The 23,964-nt window shown below is 38.4% G+C and overlaps 4 protein-coding genes across 6 annotated transcripts; 2 read left to right on the top strand and 2 right to left on the bottom strand.

The window, feature by feature from the left end:
- The first annotated feature begins 64 nt into the window (after positions 1 to 64).
- On the top strand, positions 65 to 9,405 carry LOC112564682 (nucleolar protein 11-like). The gene is made up of 16 exons (XM_025239678.1): positions 65 to 223; positions 599 to 712; positions 956 to 1,012; positions 2,811 to 3,011; positions 3,703 to 3,853; positions 4,114 to 4,269; positions 4,690 to 4,772; positions 5,238 to 5,417; positions 5,726 to 5,791; positions 6,156 to 6,340; positions 7,283 to 7,408; positions 7,780 to 7,890; positions 8,036 to 8,114; positions 8,270 to 8,350; positions 8,639 to 8,746; positions 9,267 to 9,405. Exons 1-16 carry the CDS (start codon positions 101 to 103, stop codon positions 9,387 to 9,389), a joined length of 1,944 nt encoding a protein of 647 aa, XP_025095463.1. The 5' UTR covers positions 65 to 100; the 3' UTR covers positions 9,390 to 9,405.
- On the bottom strand, positions 9,054 to 15,372 carry LOC112564702 (thioredoxin, mitochondrial-like). Of its 2 annotated transcripts, none has more exons than XM_025239711.1 (4): positions 15,277 to 15,372; positions 14,105 to 14,374; positions 10,281 to 10,404; positions 9,054 to 9,879 (listed from the first exon to the last, which is right to left on the bottom strand). In XM_025239711.1, exons 2-4 carry the CDS (start codon positions 14,365 to 14,367, stop codon positions 9,772 to 9,774), a joined length of 495 nt encoding a protein of 164 aa, XP_025095496.1. In that variant the 5' UTR covers positions 14,368 to 14,374; positions 15,277 to 15,372; the 3' UTR covers positions 9,054 to 9,771. The 2 variants fall into 2 exon arrangements, with proteins under 2 accessions (XP_025095496.1, XP_025095505.1); XM_025239720.1 differs by lacking the exon at positions 15,277 to 15,372 and adding an exon at positions 15,071 to 15,257.
- On the top strand, positions 15,364 to 18,801 carry LOC112564689. Of its 2 annotated transcripts, none has more exons than XM_025239691.1 (4): positions 15,364 to 15,490; positions 16,492 to 16,766; positions 16,986 to 17,768; positions 18,063 to 18,801. In XM_025239691.1, the coding sequence occupies exons 2-4, from the start codon at positions 16,544 to 16,546 to the stop codon at positions 18,131 to 18,133; spliced, it is 1,077 nt and encodes a 358-aa protein (XP_025095476.1). In that variant the 5' UTR covers positions 15,364 to 15,490; positions 16,492 to 16,543; the 3' UTR covers positions 18,134 to 18,801. The 2 variants fall into 2 exon arrangements, with proteins under 2 accessions (XP_025095476.1, XP_025095484.1); XM_025239699.1 differs by having other exon boundaries at positions 15,366 to 15,490; positions 16,495 to 16,766.
- Positions 18,802 to 22,237: 3,436 nt separating this feature from the next.
- On the bottom strand, positions 22,238 to 23,234 carry LOC112561878 (olfactory receptor 7C1-like). The gene is made up of 2 exons (XM_025234745.1): positions 23,030 to 23,234; positions 22,238 to 22,416 (listed from the first exon to the last, which is right to left on the bottom strand). The coding sequence occupies exons 1-2, from the start codon at positions 23,232 to 23,234 to the stop codon at positions 22,238 to 22,240; spliced, it is 384 nt and encodes a 127-aa protein (XP_025090530.1).
- Between the last annotated feature and the right edge of the window lie 730 nt (positions 23,235 to 23,964).

The following is a 23,964-nucleotide window of genomic DNA, read 5'->3' as shown; positions in this document are numbered from 1 at the left end:
CTTCACTGCTGCCTCCGAAATGTTTTAAACATAGCATACGTATAACCGTGATGGTTTGAGATGCGGTAACAACGCAAGCCATTCTTACTTCCTGTCTGTCATGGCGACTCTGTTCGAAGCTATACCATTTGCTGTGGAAACATCTCTTTTCGGTGTAGAAGCGGGGAAAGATGAAGATTCGATTATAATTTCGAATAAAAAGGGTTTTATTAATACAGTTAAGGTATGTTGTCTTCAGAATTTGAGGTCAATTTTCAGATAGTGCTGAATCTGACACAAGATAACGCATACAACACGTGTATTGCAGAATTCTATGTAATGAAAAAGCTGCTATGGCATTTGTTCGTACCATGAAAAACACTTGTTATATGTTAGGTGTGTGACATAATGTTCCCGCTCATTACGCGTTATTGTTTAAGATCGCCGTGAGTTTTTTCTGGAATAAAAATTAATACACTATTTGATACTGCTAGTTTCGTAAATAGTTGTATATTATCGAATTGTAACATTTTACATAGTTCTTTACAGTCGATAACGCAACCATATTACTGTGGGAAAAAATTGTGTTTTCAGTATATGATCTTAATTTTATTTTCAGCTATCAGATTGTAAACTTCTAACAAGCCTCCCAATCAGACACGGTGTTCAGGTGACCAGTCCAGCAGTTTGGAATAATGTTCGAGAAGAGTACCTTCTGGTTCAAAACAAACAGGTAAGGAGCCCTTTATTAAGATGCGTAAAATAAGCTTCTCTATGCTTTGCTTTTTAGGTATTTTCTAAGAATTCTGAGCCTTACGTTTTCATGGAATATCAGATTTTATTCTTTGCTTATTGCTTTTTGTCATAAATTTTCAGTTGAGATGTAATGCTGGAAAAAAATAGTTTGAATGATTTTGATTATTTTATAACAAAGGTTATTATTACAATAATCTTACTATTTTTAATTTATTTGCAGGAGATTCGACTATGGCAAGATGGCATAAAAAACCTTGACAAAGCCAAAAGACGTCATGTAAGTAAAGCCTATAGTAGTAAAGTAGGCATAAAGATGAGAAAATAATAGAGATAATATGCTTTAAGAATATCTTTAGTATCTTATGAAAAAAAAACTACGTAAGCAATGTGGGAGTCCAAAGAGAATACTGAGGCATTATAAATATTTCTGGATCATAACAAGAAGCAAGCTGATGTAGAAAAAATGGAGTGTGGGGATATCTTAAGATTGTTGATATGGCTGTGAAGAACTGAAGTGGAACACAATGCATTACTCAAGAGCATATGATGCCATGAACCATTAAGTGAGGTATAGTGAGATATTGTCTTCCAAATTGACTGGACAAGTAGCACACCGTAAGGTAAGTCAGGTACAAGTTCAGGTTAGAAAGCCCTGACCTAAGTTTAACTGAAACAAAGTAAAATATCTCCATTACCTGGTTCATTACATGCAGCTCGATGCCACTCCCCTCTGTTCAGTAGGATCATACTTAAAGGTGGAACTTCTTCTGGCCGACAGAATTGAATGGTATCGCCCCTGTGAGGGACGGTAGGAGTGCACACAGTTCTGGCTACTTGTGTCCAGTCGTCTCCAATTACTACCCGGACAATAGGCAGGGTACAGGTCACAGGCACTACCCACTAGCCTAGGAATGAAATGTCTTTCTTACCCTACCAGTCATTGCTTTAGGGTCTGAGAGCTGAGTCAAAATGACTTTTATCTGAACATAGTGTCATGGTTAGGACTGAATGTATTCTCCAGAAATTAACAAAAATCGAATATATATAGGAGAGAAGGATGAACACTGCAAATGACACAAACATAAAGACAAATGAATTTTCAAACTTTACTTTTATTGCTTTTTTTTATCTTTCTCTATATCTCTTATCTTTCTTTTCCTTATAAGTGAGGATATCAATATTTGGCTTGTAGTCTGTGTTTACATCTGCGGTCTGTGTACATTCCACCTAAATTCTGAGTGTAATGTGCATGTATGCTAGTGTCCATCGGTATTAACAATGGAAACACAAAAATTAACACTGCTATTGATTCTACAATTGATATCACAGAATAACAAACATGTAAAGTGAACATGATAAAAAATATGTTATAACACACGAGTCAGTCTTGCAGTTTTAGACTGGAATGAACATGTCTATAGAGACAACACATTTCTCAGTGTGGAACTGTACCATGATTAGAACAATTCCTGTTTTGAATGTGCAAACATTAATGGTAAATTATTTCCTCATTTATCAATGATGGTAGGATTTTGTTATTCAAATTGTATTATTCATTTCCAAATCTTCATCAGAACTACTGTCTCTTTCAGTTTTCTTCATGTTCGGAGTCAAATTTATGTCGTTCAGCGACACATCTCCAGATATCCTCTACTAGTTTATAAGTTTTTTAATTTAAAGTGCGTTGTCCAAGTCATCTCCGGTTGTGCTGAACACTTGTTTTGCTGTAATTTGAAGTAGAGTCTCTATCAGTTATTTTGGAAAAAACACCCACAAGAAGTTCCGCCTTTAATACCTTTTTTGCTTAAGCGCCTGATTTTCATATCTCTACCCTTCTGCTGGTGCTTAGGATGGTGTTGCATGCCCTCATGTTTTGCCTTTGAAGAGACTGACAGAGTTTAGCAGATTACAGAGAATGATAGGAAAGTGGGTGGTGCTCCAAAGGCAATAAGAAATGATACTGATAGTGATAATGATGAAATCCTATCATAAGTTGATAAGAAACCTGAAAAGCATCGCTATCTTCGAAAGATTTCTGACATCTAACATAGGATAGCGTCCTGCTTTATTTTCAGGTATCAACAAACATACACAAGCTTTTCTGCCTCCCAAACTTTAACCCCATCATTCTGTATGAAGATGGTCACACAGAATTCCTAGGAAATGTGAAACCTGACCAAGAACCATTGCTGAAACAAGGGGAGATAATCACATGGTGCTCTACAGTGACTATTGCAGAAGGTGTTTGTGTTCTTTATACAACTTCTGTTAAACATGTAAGTTCAAAAATGATCTCACAATGTGTATCATAATTTGAGCATAAACAATTGATAGCAAATAAAATTTAGACCCGTTTACTTGTAATTAACTAAGTAAGCTTATTGCTATTCTCGCACTTTTTTCCTGCATGCCATCATATAGATAATAAATGATTTTTGTTAACTTAAAGTACATTTTTATTCATAATATTTTATCGTTTTGATATGAAGTTTGCTAGAGACATTAGTAAAAAGTTGAAATCTAAAAGAAAATTTTAAAATAGGGTTCTAGAAGACCTTCTAATATAAGGTATAGTTTTCATTTGACTGGTTTTAGTTTATTACAAAATTTATATTATCAGTCATGGTAGAACTGCTTGTGCATGATTACCAATCTATTCGTGGTCTCTCAGTGGCTATAGTCTTGAGGTCAATCATCACTGTTCTACTTCTGAAAGGGGAAAAGTAAATATGGTGAATCTTTAAAAAGCGAAGCTTGTCCTTTTCGTTTGCAAAAACATTAAAGCTCCATTATTTAAAACTGTTTTCATCCAAATATTTTTAAACAGGTTTTGTAGATATGCAGATTATTTTTTTACACATTTGTCTCTTTTTCCTTCTTTTTTTTTTTTTTTTTTTTTTTTTTTTTTTTTTTTTAATTATTTGTTCTTGATAACATTTCTAGAATTAAGGCAATTCAACTTTGCAGGAAAACAGACTTTGTGTCTACAGCTTCTGGTACAGCTTAGACACTCAGAGATGGCATCAGAAAACCTCAACAGTTCTTTCACATGGAGCACTTTCTGGCTGTGCGTGCACAGCAGAACCTGACCAAAAGGCTGTGAGATTTTTCTCATTATGTGAGTACTGAAACACAGCAAAATATTAATTTTTATCATTGGAATAAAAGGGGTTTTTTCCCTAAATTTTTTTTCCTGTCTCTTCCTCATGCTGCCTTTCATTTCTTGAGTATGAATGCATGTGTGTATGCACAAGACAACACCAGTCAGTATTGTGTATTTACAATCTCATCTGTGAATTTTTGATAAAACCTTTCTTTACAGCTCTATCTAATAGCTAATCTCAAATGCTTAGCACTTATAGATCCATTTGTTTCCAGGGAGTGATGGAACATTAAAGGAAACACTTTTGACGGAAAGTTCCCAAGAGGAAGATATCCAGTCTGCTGTAATACCGGGAATAAAAGCTGGCTGTTCCCTTGTCTGCCTTTCTAAAGATCATGTTGTCATTGTTGGGCTGCAAAAGGATGAACAAGGTGAGGTTGAATAGAAATGACTCTTCATAAGGAGCATAATGTTGAATTTTTATTGTTGTTACTAAACTGCTCTTTAAGCACAATAGTTCAAAGCCCCTTGTTTGTTTGTTGCTGTTGTTTTTTTTTTATCTTTTACTGTTTATCTTTCTGTTTGCAATTTGTACGATATCAATGTTTTGTTGGTGATATTGCAGTCTCAAAATAGCCACTATGTTGAGAGCAGCTGGCTAAACAGGAGTCAGTTCTTGTGAACAATGTTTTCATCTTTCTTGGTTTTAGTGGGAAAATTTATGTAAGAATAAAATATTGTAAGAACAGATAAGAATAGCCTTCGTATTTACTTCCAGACCTGTTCAAGATGCTGTAGCCATTTCTAATAAAAATGCCTAATGTTAACATCTTCCTTTGGTTTCTCAACAGATGGTATTGGCATACTTGATGCTAAGTTTGGAACACTGCAAGCTTGGCAGCCTCTCCCGCCAAGTTTTACATCTAGCAAACAGGCAAGTGAGAGTAAACTCGATGGGTCTCAGTATATAAGTTGAAATTCGTTTTTTTTCCTTCACTTTTTAAGTCTTTAAGAAGTAATGTAACCAGCAAAATGTTAGCATAAAAACAGCATTGCCAAACTACCTTGAACATGATTAAAAGTGCTTTCCACTGAGATTGTGTTGCACATGAGGGGGAGAAATAGGGAGTGGGGAGGGAATTGGTGCTTTACCCTGAGCCAACAATTAAGCAAGGCAACCAGCACTGTAAACAGATGCTACATGCAGAGAAAGAACATGCCCAAGACGAGAGCTGAACCCAGGACAGCCATTCCTCACTGTATTGGTGACAGGCAGGAAATAGGGACCGATTTACTGGCTTATAAACAGTAGTTGATGCATAAGATTATAAAATGTAGACAATCTATTTTTTTTTAGTCAAATTTTAACATTGGACAGTGCTTTTTTACTTCTTTGCAGGTTTTTTGTCTACAAAATCACATATTTGTGCATGGAGGAAAAGTCCTGTGCATGTATCGCTATGAGTGCCACTCTTCCACTCTTGCAGTCATATTAGGTCAGCAGACAGAGACAGTGAACACCATAGAATCATGTCCAACATATATCTCACTCGCTGAATGGAAGACTTCAGAAAGTCAGGTAGCTAAATGGAACATATTTTGCTTATTATCAGCACTGATTACATGCTAAAACATGTGCACCTTCTATTTTGGCAATGCTTGTGTATATAACATATTTAAACATTATATCTGGCTTATGAAAGAAATGTTAAACATACTATGCATTTTGTTTTTAAAGGAAAATTCATAATTTAAAAAAATTTAATGTCAAAGATTTCAGAATAATTTTGGGGAAAGTTCTTTGCTATGCCGTTTTTTTCTCTTTAAAATCTTGAACCCATTCTTGTTTCTTTTATTTTAACATTGCTTATTTTTCTGTGATTTCAGCAAGTATCTGGCAGTGTTGGTAGTGAGGTTTTAGATTTTTTCAGAAGTCTTATTGACCCTTCACAGGTAATTGACATAGAAGTTTTCTCATTATGTTTTAGGCATATAAAATAGATAATATAATCAGTAAGGTGCTTGATGTGAAAAGAAGAAAAAGATAATATTTTATCTTGTAAGCATTGTTGAAGGTTAAGTGGATGCTATATTGTCTTCCACATCTTAAGTCTCACTGTTACATTCTCTGTTGCATATGGTGAAATGGCCTCTATCACATATACATGCTTGTTTGATCAGATTTTTTTTTATTTTGAAATAAGACAAACCCAGCCACTTAAATAAAAAAAAAAGCTTTTTATTCTCTATAATATGTTTAAAAAGTATTATTGCTTAACTAAAGGAATGTTAATATATTTCTGTATTTTTTCTTCAGACATCAACATACACAACTTTTAAGGAAGTGTTTTGTAAAGTAACGGACATACTGCAGGAGGGTCTGAAAGATTGGGCTGCTACTAGTGCAGTATCCTTGCTTATTTTGCGCTGCTGTTCAGAGACAAATTTCTGGCCGAGAGCAGAGATAGAACTTCTTGTTTCACAAAAATGCATTACATCAAGGTAAAAAAGAGCCTCTTGCTGCTGTATTGAGAACAGTGGTCTGCTTTAATCTTTTTTAAATGCATGTTTTAGGCTGATTTTAATTTAACTTGTTCTTTTGCAATTATCTGAGCTGCTCCAACCCCATTCCCATATCATATATAAATGCATTCCAGGTTCATGCCTGTCAGTTATATTTACATAAGCATGCATGTTTTCTAATCATTATAATAAGTTTATTTGAAAAAGAGCAAACAGATTTAATAGGTGGAAGAGAAAGGCATAATGCACACAGTTTCTTACACCATCAACACAATCACATAGTTTAAAAGGTAACTCTGTCCTGAAACTGGTAGACCAAACTGCACCATACACTAGACAACTTAAAAAATATTCATGGAGTCAACTGCACAGGTCACAGTATTTAATTCCAGATGTGTAACAGGTTAAGTACATGCGCATATTTGTGTGTAAGGACTTGTATTAGTATTCTTTTCAGTGCCTGGCAGTGTACCTGCTACAGGTTTTCTAAACCATAAGCTGGCCTTTACTGTTGTCTAGAGACAAACACCAATAGAAGTAATTTCTAAATCATCAGAGAACAGGTTGATTCTGGTTTGTGTTCTCTTGTCCAACATATTCAAGCAGATCAACCATTTGGCACAATTTTGAAGGAGGAGGTGGATTTTTTTTTTTTTTATTTTTGAGTAGGCCTGCATCTATGTTTTAGTAGACCTGTTATAATTTTTTTCTATGCCTAGCTCTTAAATAAAAATGTATTTTGATTAATATTCTTGCAGATGTGCACAGTATTAGAGCATATCGATGGAGATAACTGCAAATTCCCGAGAAATAAAAGTAATAGGCTCAAAATGCATCATTTATATCCAGCATCTTTAAAATAGGATTCCTGGCTGTATTTTTATTTCTTTGTACATCACAGCATGCCAATTAATTTTCCAGTAACGTTGGTATCTTGTTTGATGCACTGGTGAAAAGAAAGGAAGTGGCTTTGATTCACAAAGCTCTCAAATTGTTGGACGAGGTACCAGAGTCATGCCTGATCAAGGCCTTACACTGCATTATGACGTAAGAAACTTACTGTGTATATTGAGTGATCGGTAAAGCGCATTTGCTAGATTTCTATCAAATATTTGAAGCTATTTTAGTAGGGATCTGCTCATTCACACTAGTAAATTACACATATAACTATGTTTTCTATGGGCTTTTACTTAATTGTTCCCTGTAAGTTCACAATCATCTGTCTACCATTTTTTGTTTTATTGTCTTTTACTTTGCTTTCACTGGAATAATACTATGCCTGGTTATTTTCTGGATGTGAACACCTGTCAGTACACATCATTTGGAGGCTTAGGATAAGTACAAATGCAAAATTGTATAAAATATAATGTATATGGATGTATGATCATGCAATGTCTTCTTTTATTTTCTGCACGAAGCACAAGTGATGAAGCTTTGGCGCATGCAGTAGATGGCATAGAGGCCGAAAAGACTTTTGACAAAGACATCATGGACGAGTGTCCATTGTCAGAGCCTAAGCAACACTTTGTGTATCCTTTATTACTTGCCAAAAGTGTCTTGTTTCTTATTGCCTGTATTGTTTTTGAATCGTGCAAAATCTTCTTTTTTTTTTTTTTTTATTTGTGTGCAAAGGGGATGTGAAGTATTCAGAATTTGCGCTTGACTGTTACTCAGAAATCTGATCTTGTGTTGCCCATTCAGTGACATATACTTGCAGGAGAGCTTATGCAAACTGCCTTTCAGTGTCGTTTTGGTAAGATCCCTTGTTTGTTTGTTTTTTTTCAAATGGGATGGTGGAGAAGACTGTTTCTTTAAAGAGAAATAAAATAAAATTAAAAAAGATTAGACTATTGATGTTTAGAACAGAATGCATTACATTTTTCACATTCTTTGCTGTGTTTGTTATAGGATTTCTTGAAGTATATCCTTTTCCTAATGAAGCTGCCAATGAAGACAAGCTCTGACGCTAAAGGGCCATCATCAGAGAAAGTAAGAAAGCTGCTGCTTGCATGCTATACGAGTGAAATAGAAAAGTGACAGATGTGGTTCTGTAACTTACATGGGTTTGACAAAACAGCTTTTAACCTAGAGAGATTATGGCTAAAATATGTAAAAAGCACATAAGTGTGTAGACTAAACATAATGCTGGAATTAGATAGACTGTCTTATTTAGACCTTGTCTAGACAGTTTATAATCTAAACATTACAAATCATGAATTAAAACAAGCAAAACGTTTGATTAGAAATTGCATCTGTTGTAATATAATGTTGTTACAGGTGTATGACTGGTTAGCCGTCACAATTGATGCTCATTTCACACACTTGTCGCTTGCAAAAGATGCACAGGAACTAGTTGCGCAGCTTCGCGATGAAGTCATGATTCAGGTTGGTACATTATTAAAAAAATAAAATCTTCTTCAAAATTTTGTAGAATAAAAATGCTTAGAAAAGTGTCACATTTCTTGATCAAGTATTCACGGCATTTTAATTATCTGAGGTCTGTGCTGCAGCTTGGACCACAATTTCCTGTTCATTAATGTTGTCATGCATTGCCGGCAGATAGTACTAACTATTATTGCTAAAATATATTTTAAATGTTAGACTGATTTTTAGTACGGATTGATCAGTTTAGCTACCATCTACAGAGATACAAATAATGTTTCATAGCACGTGACAACATCAAACAAAGCAGTATCACCAAAAAAGTATGCTTTTATTGGTCTAGCCATCTGTACAGCTTGAATTTATGTAAATAATTTTTTTCAGAATACTTTTTCAAAGAGCATGCTTAAAGGGCGCTGAGTAACATGAAAAACAAGCTGGATTATCTATTGACAGTTGTACATATATCATGTATTTGATCAACAGGCTGTTTCATTCATTAGCTATGGTCTTTATATTTCAGGCAAAGTTTTCAGATTTGTGGAAGCTCGAACAGCTTATATCAAACTGTCTGAAGAGAAAGCGTGATAACAAAGCAACCAAATATGTTGGACAATATTGCATTGAAGTGCTGCATTTATATTAAAAGCATTAAAATAAAATCATTTTTGTGTTATTTGTACTAAAAGGTTAATAGGTTGTTTGGTATTAGAATTTTTATATACATTACTGATGTCTTTTTTGTTAGTGATGATGCAGGTCGGCACAGACACATCAAACGATGTGCATATGCGCCAAAAATCAGAAGTGTTATCAGTCAACTACTACAGACTAAAGTGACAATGTATGTAACACAGTCAGTTCAACAATAAATGCAGGTCTCCTCACAACTTTTCAAAGTAAAGAATTCAACCGTTGCACTCCTTGAAATCAACATATATTTTGCAGATAAATGAGACAAGTACACTTTTCATCAAATAACCATACTTTATAGACATACAAGAGACTGGAAGATTGCATTTTTGTGTCTACAATGCTTTCACGAAGCTTTCGATCTCGTCATCATCCTTCAAACCAATGAATGATTTGACGATGCTACCATTCTTGATTGCATATACTGTTGGTACAGACTGGACCTGAACACAACAGAGAAGGCATGAAAATGACAAGCTGTCCAGTAGCATTCAAATTAAAATGACAGATAACAGCACATAATGGAAATTCCAAAATGCAGATTTATAAGCACATCTGGTGTTAGCCTTGAGACTTGTCGGTTTTAAAAGCTATTCAAACATTACCGCCAGTGTACTACTTTTCCCTCCAAGCAAGGTCACAAGTTTAAAGATGCGGTCAAAAGCAGGATAAAGGGCATTTTGCTACTAAATTCACAAAATGGCATGTTGCTTATAATTTAACATCAAGCTTTGATTTTATACTGGATCCAATGGGTACTGATGTTAAAGAACAATATCTAAGTCTGAAATACTTTTTCTTAGGCCAAAAAAACCCCAGCTTCAAAAAACAAAAAACTACTTACATTAAATCTCATGGCTAGTTCTGCATTTTCATCAATGTCAACTTTTGCCAGAGTAACGCGACCTTTTTCTCCAGCTATGATTGACTCCAATCGTGGCCCCAGAAGCTTGCATGGTCCACACCAGCTGTATAAATATATATATACACCACTAAATGCAACAAATTTAAAAAACAGAACTGGATCTACTTAAAACAGTAGACCTGAAAAAGTAAATATGAACTATCGTTTCACATCTGAAACCTTGTTTTGGGATGAAAGCAACTCCTAACCACACATCCACAACATTTGTCATAAGGTATACTAAATTTCATTTACATGAATAAACAGAATAAAAAAAAATACCTATATAACCTAAATCTGTTCAGTCCTGCTGAACAAATCACATTTGTAAATTTGCAAGGGAAATGGTCTGCACATTTAAGAATCAAATTTGTAGAACGCCTTTCCGTATGCAGCGGCGAACTCAATGTACTTTGCAAAATGTCATAACAGCTTCCTTCTTTTTTTGCACAGATATAAGACTAGTTGCAACAGTTGCTGACACTATGAAAGAAACAGAGCAGAGCACACAGTAAATAAGTCAACTTAGTCTTATCCCTTTAATAAAAAATCTCTCCAAACAGCAGGTGACCCAGGGTGATGCAACGTGAATGTTGCTTCACTTGCTGCAAAAGGAGCATTATGCTAAATTTGTGCCCAAGTCTAAACCTTGCATTCTGCCATAGTTTTATTTTTCTATATAGCAGCCATAATTTAAAATGACGAGACAGTTTAGTTTATTCCTTGATACTCCTCAAGGAACATAGGGCCGTAACACCACCTCGCCAGCAGACCCTGTTTTGGGTAGCACCTCTCAGTTGGGCCTATGTAGTTCCGATGTCCTTTGCCTCACTCTCTATTGTTCTTTTCCCAGTCTGCTTTGGTCTCCCAACTCTCTTCTTCCCCTGAGGGTTCCAGTCAAGTGCCTGCTTGGCAATGGCGTCAGCTAGTTTGCACAGGGTGTGTCCTATCCAGCCCCATTTGTGCTTTTTGATACCTTGGCTAGTGGGATTCTGGTTGGTTCTTTTCCACAGGCTGCTGTTGATCTTTTCAGGCCATCTTATTCCCAGGATATGGTATAAGCATCCATAAAGGTCTGGAGCTTGTTGCTGACGGCGTTTGTCACTATCCAGGTTTCAAAACCAGGACAGCTTTCACATTGGTGTTACGGATGCAGGTCTTACTGCGGAACGATAATGTTCGGGAGTTTCAGATGGGGCTGTTGAAAGCATGCCTGGCCTTGTTGATGCAGCTTTTGATGTCATCGTCTGATCTACCATCCTTGTTGACAATGCTCACCAGATACAAAAAGCGATCGGTTTCCAGAATGTTCTCTCCTTGAAGTTGGATTGGGAGTACCTGCTTGTTGATTCTCTTCACTTTGGTCTTCTTTCTATTGACCTTTAAGCCAGTCTTCTCTGCTAGCTTACTCAGTTTGGTTTGTGTATGTTGCTGCCGATGAGATAGGAGACTAATGTTATCTGCAAAGTCCAGGTCCTCTAGCTGTTTGGTGAAGGTCCACTGGATACCGGTGTTGTTGTCTTGGGTTGTCTTGCGCATAATCAAGTCTATGACCAGCAGGAAGATTGTTGGTGATAATATGCAACCCTGTCTTATGTCGGTCTTCATTACGAAAGATTTAGTGAGTTTGCCGTTGTGGATAACATGTCAGGACCAGTCTTCGTACAATCCCTGGATAATGTTTATGACCTTATGTGAAATGCCGTAGTGGATCATCAGTCTCCAGATGACATCCCTGTCTCCACTGCCAAGGGAGGACATCCATTCAACAGACTGCTCGATGATATCGAGGGTGGCAATGTGGTCATGGCATGATATATCCTGGCAAAACCCTGCTTGTTCTGGTCTCGGTCTCTTGTCTAGTGCCTTCTTCAGTCTCTAGAACTACCCTTGTCAGGACTTTGCTGGGGATGGACAGCAGCATGATCCCCTGCCAACTGTTGCACTGGAAGAGGTCTCCTTTCTTTGGTAACTTGACCAGGTGGCCTAGCTTCCAGTCTGTTAGTACTAGCTGTTGTTCCCATCTCTCATGTAAGAAGGGCTGTAAAATGTTTGCTGTTGTTTCTGGGTCTGCTTTCAGTGCTTCTGGGGGTATGCCATCCTGGCCTGCTGCTTTGCCACTTTTCATGCGTTTGATAGCTTTGATGATTTCTGTCTTAGTGGTAGGGCTGGTGTTGTTCAGTTGTTGGTGGTATGTCAGGTAAAGATTGTGGACGAGATCGATTCAGGATTTCCTAAAAGTGTTCCATTCAGTGGTCTCTTTTATCCTGCATCGTTTGTTACAGTCTTGCCGTCCTTGTCTTTCACCGGCTTGTTTGGATTAATGTTTCTGCCTGACAGAGTTCGTGTTATTTCGTATAGTCACTTCATGTTTCTCTGTATAACTGCTGTCTCTGCTTCCTCTGTCAGTTCATGGGTGAAGCATCTCATGTCCTCCCTGACAGACCTCTTCACTTGGCGGTTGGCTTCCCAATATTCAGCTCTGAGACCTACCTTCTCTTGCTGGTCATGACAATGGATGAGCTTCTGTTTCAGTTCCTTTCTTGATTCAGTCTTTGCCCAGGTCTCTGGAGTCATCTATTCATTGTGTTTTCTTTCCCTCTTTCTAGAACATCTGTAAAGTTGTCTTCCGAATGCTCTTGAGTGTTGACAAGTGTTTATCCACAGATTCTTCTGTCAGTCCTGAAAGGGCCTCATACTTATTCTTGACCACAGTTATAAATTTCCCTTGTTTCCTTGTTCTTGAGGTACTAAGTATTGAACTTGTGGTGTGGTCTGCCTACTGGATCAATGAAGGACCGGCGTAATCTTGAAGACTGCCACTAGGAGCTGGTGGTCTGAAGCAACATCTCCACCTCTTCTCACTCCAAAATCTTGAAGACTCCTCCACTTTTGAGCAACTATTATATGGTCAATCTGGTTTTCCTTCTGGCCATCAGGGGAAGTCCAAGTTGTCTTGTGTATATTTTTGTGTGGGAATACTGTCACCTATGACATGGTCATTGAAAGCGCAGAAGTCTGTGAAGAGCTCCCTGTTTTCATTGCAGGTGCCGATGCCATCTCTTCCTATGATGAGTTCCCTGTTGGTGTTATCATCTCCCACTTAAGCATTTAGGTCTGCCACAATGATCTTTAGATCTCTTCTTGGTGTGTGGTCAAGCAGAGACTGCAGGGAACTGTAGAAGTCTTCTTTTTCCTCTTAATCTGCTGCAGTTGTTGGTGCATAGCATTGAATGATGGTGATCTTCCTTCCTTTAGCATTTGAATTTTGCTGACATGAGCTGTGGTTCCTAGAGTAGGTCATCAGCGCCTTTGTTGCCTCTGTTGACATCAGCAGTGCTACTCCCTGGGTATGATCATGGTCCAGGTCTTTGTGGCCAGAGTAAATAATGATTTCTCCTGATGTTAGTCTGGTCTGGTCACTTTCATTCTATCTGGTTTCGCATAGCTCAAGAACCCTGATGTTGTATTTTCTCATTTCGCTAGCCACTTGACCTGACTTGCCACTTTTGTAGAGGGTTCTGATGTTTCAGGTTCCTATCCTGGTTCTAGCCTTGGTCTTCAAAAGATGAGCCGGCGAGCTGGCTTCTCTAAGGCTTTCACCAGCGTAGGTCATAAGTTCTTCTAGAGAGGAATCTTCCTGACCAGGCCCTTGCTGTGGTACTGTTGCAGTTTCTATAACAGCAGCTTTTTTTTTTTTTTAAATGATATCAGTTTCCAAAAATGTAAAAATAATCATAATTAAAACTGAGTAAATAACTTACTGTGCATGAAAGTCCACAACAATTGGTGATTTGGTACTGGCTTCAATTACACGTTTCATGAAGTCATCTTCATCCTGTATGTTGATTATCTGTGGATCTACAGTTGAAGAAAAGTATCTTGAACCTGTGAGATTTTTGGCCAAATTTTGTCTTATCACAAAATGGCGGTTTAGACAGTTTATGCTATTGTTAATTGATGGTACTAAAGTGGATGTACAGCGAAAGACCGGTGTAAGCCTCCTTAAGATTTGTCGGCAGCTCATTCTGATTCTGGAAATGTAAAAAAAACAAAAAAATGAGGCATTTATATAAGTTCTCTGACTTATAAGTTGCAGTGCAATATAATTATTTTTAACTTTATTCCATAATTTTTGAAAATTGCACAAACATATTTCAAAACGCGCGTTAAATTTCCTTTTCATAATACTTTAAATCTCATACCAAACTTTGCCATGTAGACCTAAATAGTCAAATTTGGCATGGGAAGTCAAAGTTTAGTTCTGAGGTAGAACATAAAATTTAATATTTTTCCATTGTTATAAAGTATCAGTGATCGACTTTTACATGCGTAACACATGACATTATTCGAGTCGTTTGCTGATATCAGGGACTAAAGATCGTGATATTCACATATAGATTGATTTGGGGAGGGGTTACGACTAATAGATGAAACATCCGATAATTTTAGTTCGGGATCTGAGTTCATTCTTTGTTACTCCTCGAGGAGCATGGGGCCACAATAACACCCCGTCAGCGGACCCGTTTTTGGGCAGCCCCCTCTCAGTTGGGCTCGGGTCTGAATACCTAAACAATTTTAAATGGAGGTCTGGATGTTAACGTCTGCATTTAAAAGATGGGACAGGCTAGTTTCCTGATCTTTTTGATACACATGCCTTGGAAGTAAGAATAAATAGAAAGAAATAAAAGAACTTATGTTAAATGAAAAGGAATGCAAATCCTACGTACCTATCGTACAATCAATACAGGCACGAAGACGGAAATAGCGTTAAAAGTGTCATAGTTATAAAATGATAAGAACAGCACACTGTTATAGAATGACCTTTTTCTAGATACAGCGCATGCACGTCTTATTTATATGAAAAACCCGTTACTGGTCAAGCTATGTGTTAAAAATTGTTTAGTGTGACCCTGCTGGTGTTATTGTTATTCACCTTGGAAGAACCACGTTCTGGGGATCACACAGTGAAAAACGTCACGAGTACCGACGACCGGAAGTCGTCATCACAAAGTGCTCTTCACCGGAAACGATTGCTACCTAGTAACGCTATGCCGCCAAGGAAGCGGTGAAATTGGAAGAAGCCAGTTGGACGCAAACGTCTTTTGTCTGATGCGGTGATGGCTGTCATTTATCTTCAAGGCTAATTGGTACGCTGTGATATTTTAGGAAACGTTGTTTTTTTTTTTTTTGCTCTGTTTCTGACAATACTGCAAATCCTGAACACTTTTCAGAAAATAACAATGTATGGAATGTATGACCACGATCAACTTGTATAAACCTATACACGTCCGTGGTGTGACTCATTAATTTATTCAATGTGAAGCCTCTCAAGGCATAGTTCAGCTTTTTTCATTCCTTTGCAAGAGTGTAGATTTTGAAAACAAGGTTTAAATTGAGGCAGGGACATGCATGCGTGTGAATTTAATGTTGGTGTGATAAAGATACAATTTCGGCAGGTATATTGTTTTCCAACGACATTCTTAAAGTATTGCGTCTCACTGAAAATATACAAATATTTCACATTAATTTTCACTAAACTGCTCGAATTGCAGACAGCCAAAAATATTCTTTAGAACGTTGTTTAAATGTGTCTTTTAAAAAATGATATCTGTCCATGATGCCTTATACTATAATGTATAGATTCTTACCGTTTAATCTTTCTCTCTATTCTAGTAGTAGTAGTAGTATAAAAATACTACATTTATGTAGCGCATACTCACACTCCTAAGGAGCATGCTCATAGTGCTTAAAAATGAGACATGGGCAGCATACAATTGACAGAAGAACAAGCAAAAACATATAAACAATAGAAGGATAAACAATTAACAGTACTGATCACAAATAAAAGACAAATATAAAAACATAAAGAGGATTCAAGTAACAAGGACTGTACATGTGTATGTGAAGGTATATGGCTCACATTTGCAGGAAATTGTGGAAAGTTGTTAAAACAAGAGCAGAACTTATTTAAAACTATTTATTTCTTTAATTCTTTTATATTTTAAGTGACAGTTATTGAAATTATTTGCAAGACATAAATTATTATATGCACTATTATTTCAATGTTATAGTTTGCAGTTAAGATACTCCAGTAGTTAAATCTTTCAGCTGTAAGGATATGTTAAATGAATGTGCTCTTTCTTTGCAGCAGTTGTACCAAATGTGTTAGACATCATAGATCTTTAAAGCCATATTTAGCCATGACAGCAGCAGAAGCCACTTTTGCTCCAAGTAAAAGAAATATATCTCTCCTTGCACAACAAACACTTGCTCAACCCAAGCATTCTCTCTTTGGAACAACTTTGGAACATTATGAGAAAAAAGAACTACCATCCATTGTTGCCATAAAGGCAAATCCCACTGATATGCAACGTCAGTCACAGCAATATCCAGTTCCTGATCATCTTAAACATTTTATATCAGGTACTAATTTTTTGGAACACTTTTAATTTCTGCTTTTCAAATTTTATTTAATAAGTACAAGTTGTATTACTCTCTAGCAAGCAAGATAAGTGAATACAAGCATTACATAAAAACCAGTTTTAGTCAAAGTTTAATCATATTTCACATATGATAATCACATAATCATATTTCATCATAATATACTTTTTATGTTAAAAATATCTGACACTTCGTATGCAGCTCAAGCTAACATGGAAAAAGCTCAGAGAAGAGTTGAGGAACAAAACAGAATAGTGTCTAACGTGTGCGCAGATCTTGAAGAGAAGGAAAAAAGAGCCTTGATGTTTAAGCCAGACCGCACAGAATGTTTGCAAGAGAATATGAAAGGTATAAGCAGAATCATAGATCAGGACCGAGAACACGCAGAAGAAATTAATAATGTGGGGCTCAACAAGACAGGCAGTTACAATCATGATAAATATGGCAAGAAACCACCTACACACAATTATTCACTTATTGGCAACTTACTATCTCCTGGCAATGATTTCGGCTATCCACAAAGATATAGCCCAGATGACGCTTTACTGAAACTGAATAAGCAGTCAAATAATGTTGTTACTAATGAAGCAATTCGTCTGGGCTTCAACTCTTTTGATTACCCAGAACAAAGCCAAAACAAGTCCAAGATAAAAATCAAAGTGCCTGCCAACATTAAACATCAGTTTGGTAGTCGTGTTTGTGAAGAGCTTCTTTCTGATGAGAAAGCTTTTGAAGATTTTCTCAAGCAACAGAAAGAGCAAAACAAACCTGCTGAAAAACACCAGAAGACACCAGACATCAAGGAGTATGAGGCAGCAACTTCAAGCAGCTATTTTGAGTTAGGAAGTGGGCTGCGGGCAAATCTTTTTCCTGATCATTCAGTGAGAAAGCCTCTGGGTATCTTCAAAGCTGTGCACAATGCAGAAGTATACCTTCGCCGTGAACCCTTGACAGATCAGTTTCGCAGAAAACGTGATGAGCACAGTAAGAAATTCTTTTTGTAATAAAGTTTGAAGAAAATCCTCCATCTTTCTTTCCAAGAAAAAAAACAACAACAAAAAACAGCTAAAATATAATTGTCAATATTTTAATACATTTAAAATTAAAGCAGATGCATTTTGGCCAGAAATGTTTGCTGATGAAGGGAGCCATTTTATGGTTGAATACATGTTTTTACAGTACTTTTAATTGTTTTAGGTCAAGTTTGCTTAGCCGTGATATTTTAGATTGTTGAGTAGACATATTTTTGAAGCTGTTTTTAAAATTTTATTTTTCCAGGTATTGGGCTGAACAAAACATTGTTCTGCAAAATCTCAGAAAGGTCAATCCGAATCCTCAAAGTTAAATAAGAGCTTTAATTTACTTGTGCATTTGGCCTGTCATCTCAGTGTGATGGGAGTTTTATATGAAAGTATGCATTGACAAGCATGACCAATTGTCGAGTATTTACTGGAGGTTAGGGGAGTGTCAGGGATGCCTTTCTTTCTATGGCTTGTGCAGTTTTGTTATGTCACCAGCCATGACTGGCTTGCCAAGAGGAAATGAAAGCAATGCAATAATATTTACATACAAACACATTCACACATATTCTCCCTTTCTAAACTTTCTAAAGAACATGTGATTTAAATCCATATCATATGGATGCACATACATGCACACGCGTGCGCACGCACACACACACACACAGAATCATACACAAACCAGCTATTTTTATGAATATTGACTGGTTAATGGCATTCATCAACCACTGCCATTTGATTCAAAGTACAAAAAGTATTATTGCACCCCCAATTCTGATGCTTTTGATAATTAACGTACATATTATTATTATTAAACCATCCTGTAATGATCATTATGATTATTCAATTACAGAATGTACGTTTTTTTCATAATACACTTTTGCACTCCAGTAATGGAATGACCAAGAATAGCTTGTTCAATGAGAACTGGTAAGAAAATTTTACATTGATGGTGTGTCTTTGTGGTGAATAATATATATTTGTGTGTTCAAACTGGTTTACTTGTAGTTGTTGTTTACTGTATTGATTTGTTTTAGATATTTAGCTGATTGGTTAGAGAACTGACATCTGAAGCTGGAGATACAAGCTGTTTTTTTTTCTGTAAGAGTATTGAAATATCTTTGACCTCTAACATTTTGAAACATTTCATCTAGGACATCAATGAAACGACAAATTATAAGGCACATTCACAAAAGATTTAATTAATTACCAACATATTTTATTCAACTTTAAGAATGAGTTTAAATGAAACGTATTTATTAATGGATCACATTATTGTATTCCTGCGTTATTGCCCATATTTCAAGCCTCAGATGTCGTTGCATCTGCACTTCAGGACTAACCACAGCGATTTCCTGAGCCTTCTGTCTTTCCACGCGTAGATGAAGACGTTGATACCAGAGTTGATGTAAACAAAAATTCCGTCCAGACGTATGAAAAAGTTCGTCTTCTCCCGCGCCACAGGAGAACTAGAATTATGAGTGTGAAAACCACACTGGGGACGATGGTCAAGAAGTAGATGCCCCAGACGAGGAAGAACATACGGCACGACTTCCACGCCCCTGCAGATACCGCCTGCACAGAACTTCTCGTCCCTATACTCGAGTCGTCTCCCCTCTTGACGCGACTCTCCCCGATAATGACGTATGACGATGACGTTGGAATTTCGGTCGTCAGTAATGACGACTGTCCTTGCGTGGGCGCGGCTTTAGTACACTTGGCGGCAGAAAGTGCCGAGAGGGCGTCTCGGCCGCACCCTGGTGCCACTGACCGGAGAACGCGTGTCTCATGGGTGGACACCGCTGGGTGCACTACTGAGACTGTGCTTGCAGAACAGACAGAACCATCTGATGTCGATCTTCTTTGGCTTTGCTCACCCCTGTAAAAGTTGCTTGAAGTCAAAGACTTTTTCTCTATTATCCTTGGAGCTAAGCTGACGCTGGAACTTGTTTCTGATGTCGCTGTGAACTGATACCTATCGGCTGCACCAAAGCCGACGTTAATTGTGGACATAGCTCCTGCCTCTACATCGGCACTTGCATTTACTTCACAGAAAGCACTTTCTGCTGGGTAGCTGCATTGTCTTTGAGCCACCCGAATGGTGAAGACTGGTGTATCTTTCTCTTTTGATCTGTAATTGTTGCTGGTGTTGGTGTTTTTGCTGCTTCTGATACTATTTCTCTTGCAACTGGCTATCAAAGACTGACCCACGTAGTTTGTTTGTTTTTCTGTTCCCGTCGTTTTGATCTTGTCCACGCCAAGAGCTGCATCTTGCAAACAACAAGGTGAGCTTGATGATAGGGACGACGATGCCGGCGACTCTATTGGCGACAGGCCAATCTTTTCTTGAACGTTGGCGAGCACCACCCCTACTACCCTGCCTTCCTGCACCAGCAGCTTTCCTCCGCCGCTTTCGTTGGTCGCAAACGGCAGACGACCAGCAACCGGAGAGAGTCGACCCTGCTGGGCGCAGCGTCGTCCTTAACACAGCCGTGACCAAGTTGTTCGGCCGATAGCAAAGACGCGCGGAGGTCTGCTGCAGGGTTCACTGTGGACGCCAACAGCGTGCTGGTCGAAGAACCGTGTGGATGAATTCTGACATTCTCCTTCTCTTGGAGTAAAGTCAACGGTCTTTGGGTTCTGGCTGGTGCAGACGTAGATTCCGCTCGTTCTCTGCCCAGCCTCGCTTCCGTCCAACTGAGCGTTTGCTGTGGGCCGACGGGCAGAGGACGAATGCGGTGCATCTTAGCGATTGCGGCCCGTTGGCGACACGCTATGGTCAGGATGTGCAGATACAGGCAGCCACTGATAGGCACGAACAGGACGACGGGACTCAGCTCCTTTAGGATGCGGTCGTGGGTTTCGGTGTTAGTCCAGATGTCGCATACGGCCGGTGACCACGACATCTGAGAAAAAGGCAAGCATCGTGAATGATAGAACGGCAGGACAATTATGAAATGACACGAGTGTTGAATCTTCCTGATATTAAATGCAAATATAGGAGCTACGCAATCTGCTGTTCTCTACTAGTTGGTGGCAGAGGGGCTAGAGCATCGCCTCTGGAGGCCAGGATGCTCGAATACTCTAATTGGTTGGATATCCGTGCAATTCCCCACCTGACCCAGGTGTTGAATGAACCTAGTAAATGGTTGGGGCAAGGCAGAAGATATGGGCATCACCATTCAAACCTTTTTTTAAAAGTTGGTTCCGAGATGGATGTCATCTTGAACACATCACTCCCAACGTCCAAAATGTTAGGGAATACTGCTTTAAAAAAAAACAAAAACCTAGAATTCTCGAAAGAGAACAACTAAACGGGCTGGCACGAATGTAATAACCATCCTAAAGAACGCACATTTCGAGTATAGTTGACAAGATCTCTCAGATGTGCAAGCTGGTGTGAACATCATTCAGATTTAATTTCAGTCGTAAGGATGCCCAGTGAAGCCGTTGATTTCTTTGGTCGTATTCAGTAAGAAAAAGAGATATTTGCTGGTGGCTGAAGTTTCTTGCTACGAGGTACCTTTTGGGAAATTAGTCCTTTGATTCTAGGATCTTTCCGGGGAAATACAGAGCATTGTATGTAAACTGATCTCAAACTTGCTGTGGCCGTAGTTATGAAGCAGGGTAAATGTTACCTCAGAGTTAGCGACTGGGTGAGACACGCAGAGTAGTAATGAAGTAGGAGTAACGCTGCCTATGAGTTAGGTATGGATCGGAAGCATTGCTATGTCCTATAACTGGACATCAGTACAGACCTAGGTGTTCGACTGATAATCTAGGGGGCATTGTCTTGTGTACGTTAAACCTGTGGTTAAAAAAAAATCTCGTTAGGGCTGTAGGTAATGAGTGAATTCAAAAGAAGTAGCACCAGTTTGAGAGAGAGGGAGAGAGATTATGAAGCCATGTTTTGAATTACACAATTAATAGACTAGTGGATGTGTGCACAGCAAACAGAAGACGAGCCGTTGTTAACTGGGATAGTACTAAAATTTGCGTGGGCAGAATGTGAATGACTGCCATCATGACACGCAAGGTGAAGACGAATGCAACAAAAATTACTCCAACTTCTGCCGTAACATATAACATAACCGTATACTTGACACAGCAAACGAGAAAAGAATCAGAAACAGAGCAGAAGCTGAAACGAAACTTCTTGAAATCTAGATACAGAGTTCTCCAAGAGGCTGCTCTTCCTGCATAACACGGCAAGAGGCACTACCAAATGACGTTCCAGTTCAATCACGCAGAGCATTGACCTGGAGCTGTTTCGGCGCTTGATGATAATGCTCACGCGCACGCACGCACGCTCTCTCTCTCTCACACACACACACATAGCTGACCTAGTCAACCTCACCTCATTGACCATGATTGCGGCATACGTCAAAGACGCCACGACAGACAGCGCCACCACTGCTACGGCTCTAGCGTTGGTCATCCACAAGGGATAGTGCAAGGATACTTGATGGCGAGGGTGCGGTCCAGCGCGATGAGGACGGTGCACTGGGCGGCCTGCACAATGGCCGCGATGACCAAGAAGTTGACGGGACAGGAGAGCAAGGGAAGGAAGCTGGGCGCTGCCAAGACCAACATGTCGTACACGCCGCTCAGACCTGCATTACGACATAGAGCTGAGTTACATCACAGATTTTCCTCACGTCACAGACCTGTGTCGCGTTACCGAACTTGTCTTAGTATAGTGACATCACACCACGCCACATGGCAGTCCTTCGAAGGCAAAGTGCCATATACCGACGTCTCTTCTTATGCATGGGACAATCTTACAGAATCGGCGTGGCATTTGTACATTTGCAATACATATTTTTTGTGTTGCCTAGACCACAACGATCTGTGCAAAGTGCAAAGACGATAAACGGTGCAAATGCGCTTACGTGTGTGTGTGTGTGTGATTTATATATATATATGTACCGAAAGAGAAAGATTGTTTTCTGACAGCAGCTTCTATAACACACGTCTTTACCTGGGATTAAATCAGTCTTTCGTATGTAATCGTCACTCGAGACAGCTTACAACTCTGTCTCTACATAGCATTCTATTTATTGTACAATATATATTCACTGTTAGACAAGATGTCAACATCTTTTTAATACGCTGAAATAATGCTAACGAAAACACCGAGAACATGTCTGCTGAGAGAGAGAGGAAAGAAACAAAGAGTAAGATAACTGAAGACATTTACAACAGACTGCATGTCTAGGGACTTACCGACAAGAAGGTCGGCCTCTGCTAGCAAGGCAGTGAAGATGTAAGCAGGCGTGTGCAGAGCGCTGTCCACACAGATGGTGACCACAGTGAGGAGGTTACCTCCGAAGATGACGCCCTTCATCACGATATACACCACCAGGAAAATCACCGACACATCGGAAAGACTGAGCCACGACTCTTGTTCCTCCGTCACGTTGTCCAACATCTTGACGTCCCTGTACTAGAAGGACAAAACCAAAGCCAGAAGAAAACTTGGTTTAAAAGTACTTGGAGTGACTTCGCAGTTAAGCAACACACAACAAATGGCAGGCGACAAGTTTTATTGCTCCAAAAGCAAACAAAGTAAAAAGCCAAAACAAACCAAGATATATTTTCCCATTATAGATATGTCCACTATCCACTTCATATATCTAAATCGTCACTGTTCAATATTCCATAATGCTGTAAAAATACAAGTTGCATAGGTCAAAATAGGATCTTGCCCCCTCGTCCAATAATAATAAAACAATTTAACTCAAATCCCTGTTTTAATGGTAAATATATTACACAGTCGTTTTGTCTCATGAAAAGTGTCAGCACTTACATTTCGCTAAGTGCGAGATTTTTAAGAAGCCTTAGGACTAAAGAAAAGTAATAATGTCGTCTTATCCTTTTGGAGGCTGGCATCAGTGGCATGCCATGACTTTGAAAGATCTCAACCACCAACGTGTAATAAGCACAAGTTATCGAATGAATAGCAAAGCTGGCCGTCATCTTTAAATTTAGCAACAGAGTGTTTCTGCCACAAGAGTTTTAGACGTTGCTACGGTTTTCTTATTTTCGACGAACGAGTTTCCGGTTATCCTAGGTGCGTATTTCGTGTTTATAACAGACAAGTCAGTTCCTTTGTTTAGTTCGTGACATTTGCCACTCAGAAACTGTTATAATGTCATATA

This window comes from Pomacea canaliculata, linkage group LG1 (assembly GCF_003073045.1).
Source record: "Pomacea canaliculata isolate SZHN2017 linkage group LG1, ASM307304v1, whole genome shotgun sequence".
NCBI classification, from domain to species: domain Eukaryota; kingdom Metazoa; phylum Mollusca; class Gastropoda; order Architaenioglossa; family Ampullariidae; genus Pomacea; species Pomacea canaliculata.
The sequence above is the reverse complement of the archived record's forward strand: the minus strand, read 5'-3'. Positions and strand labels throughout refer to the sequence as shown.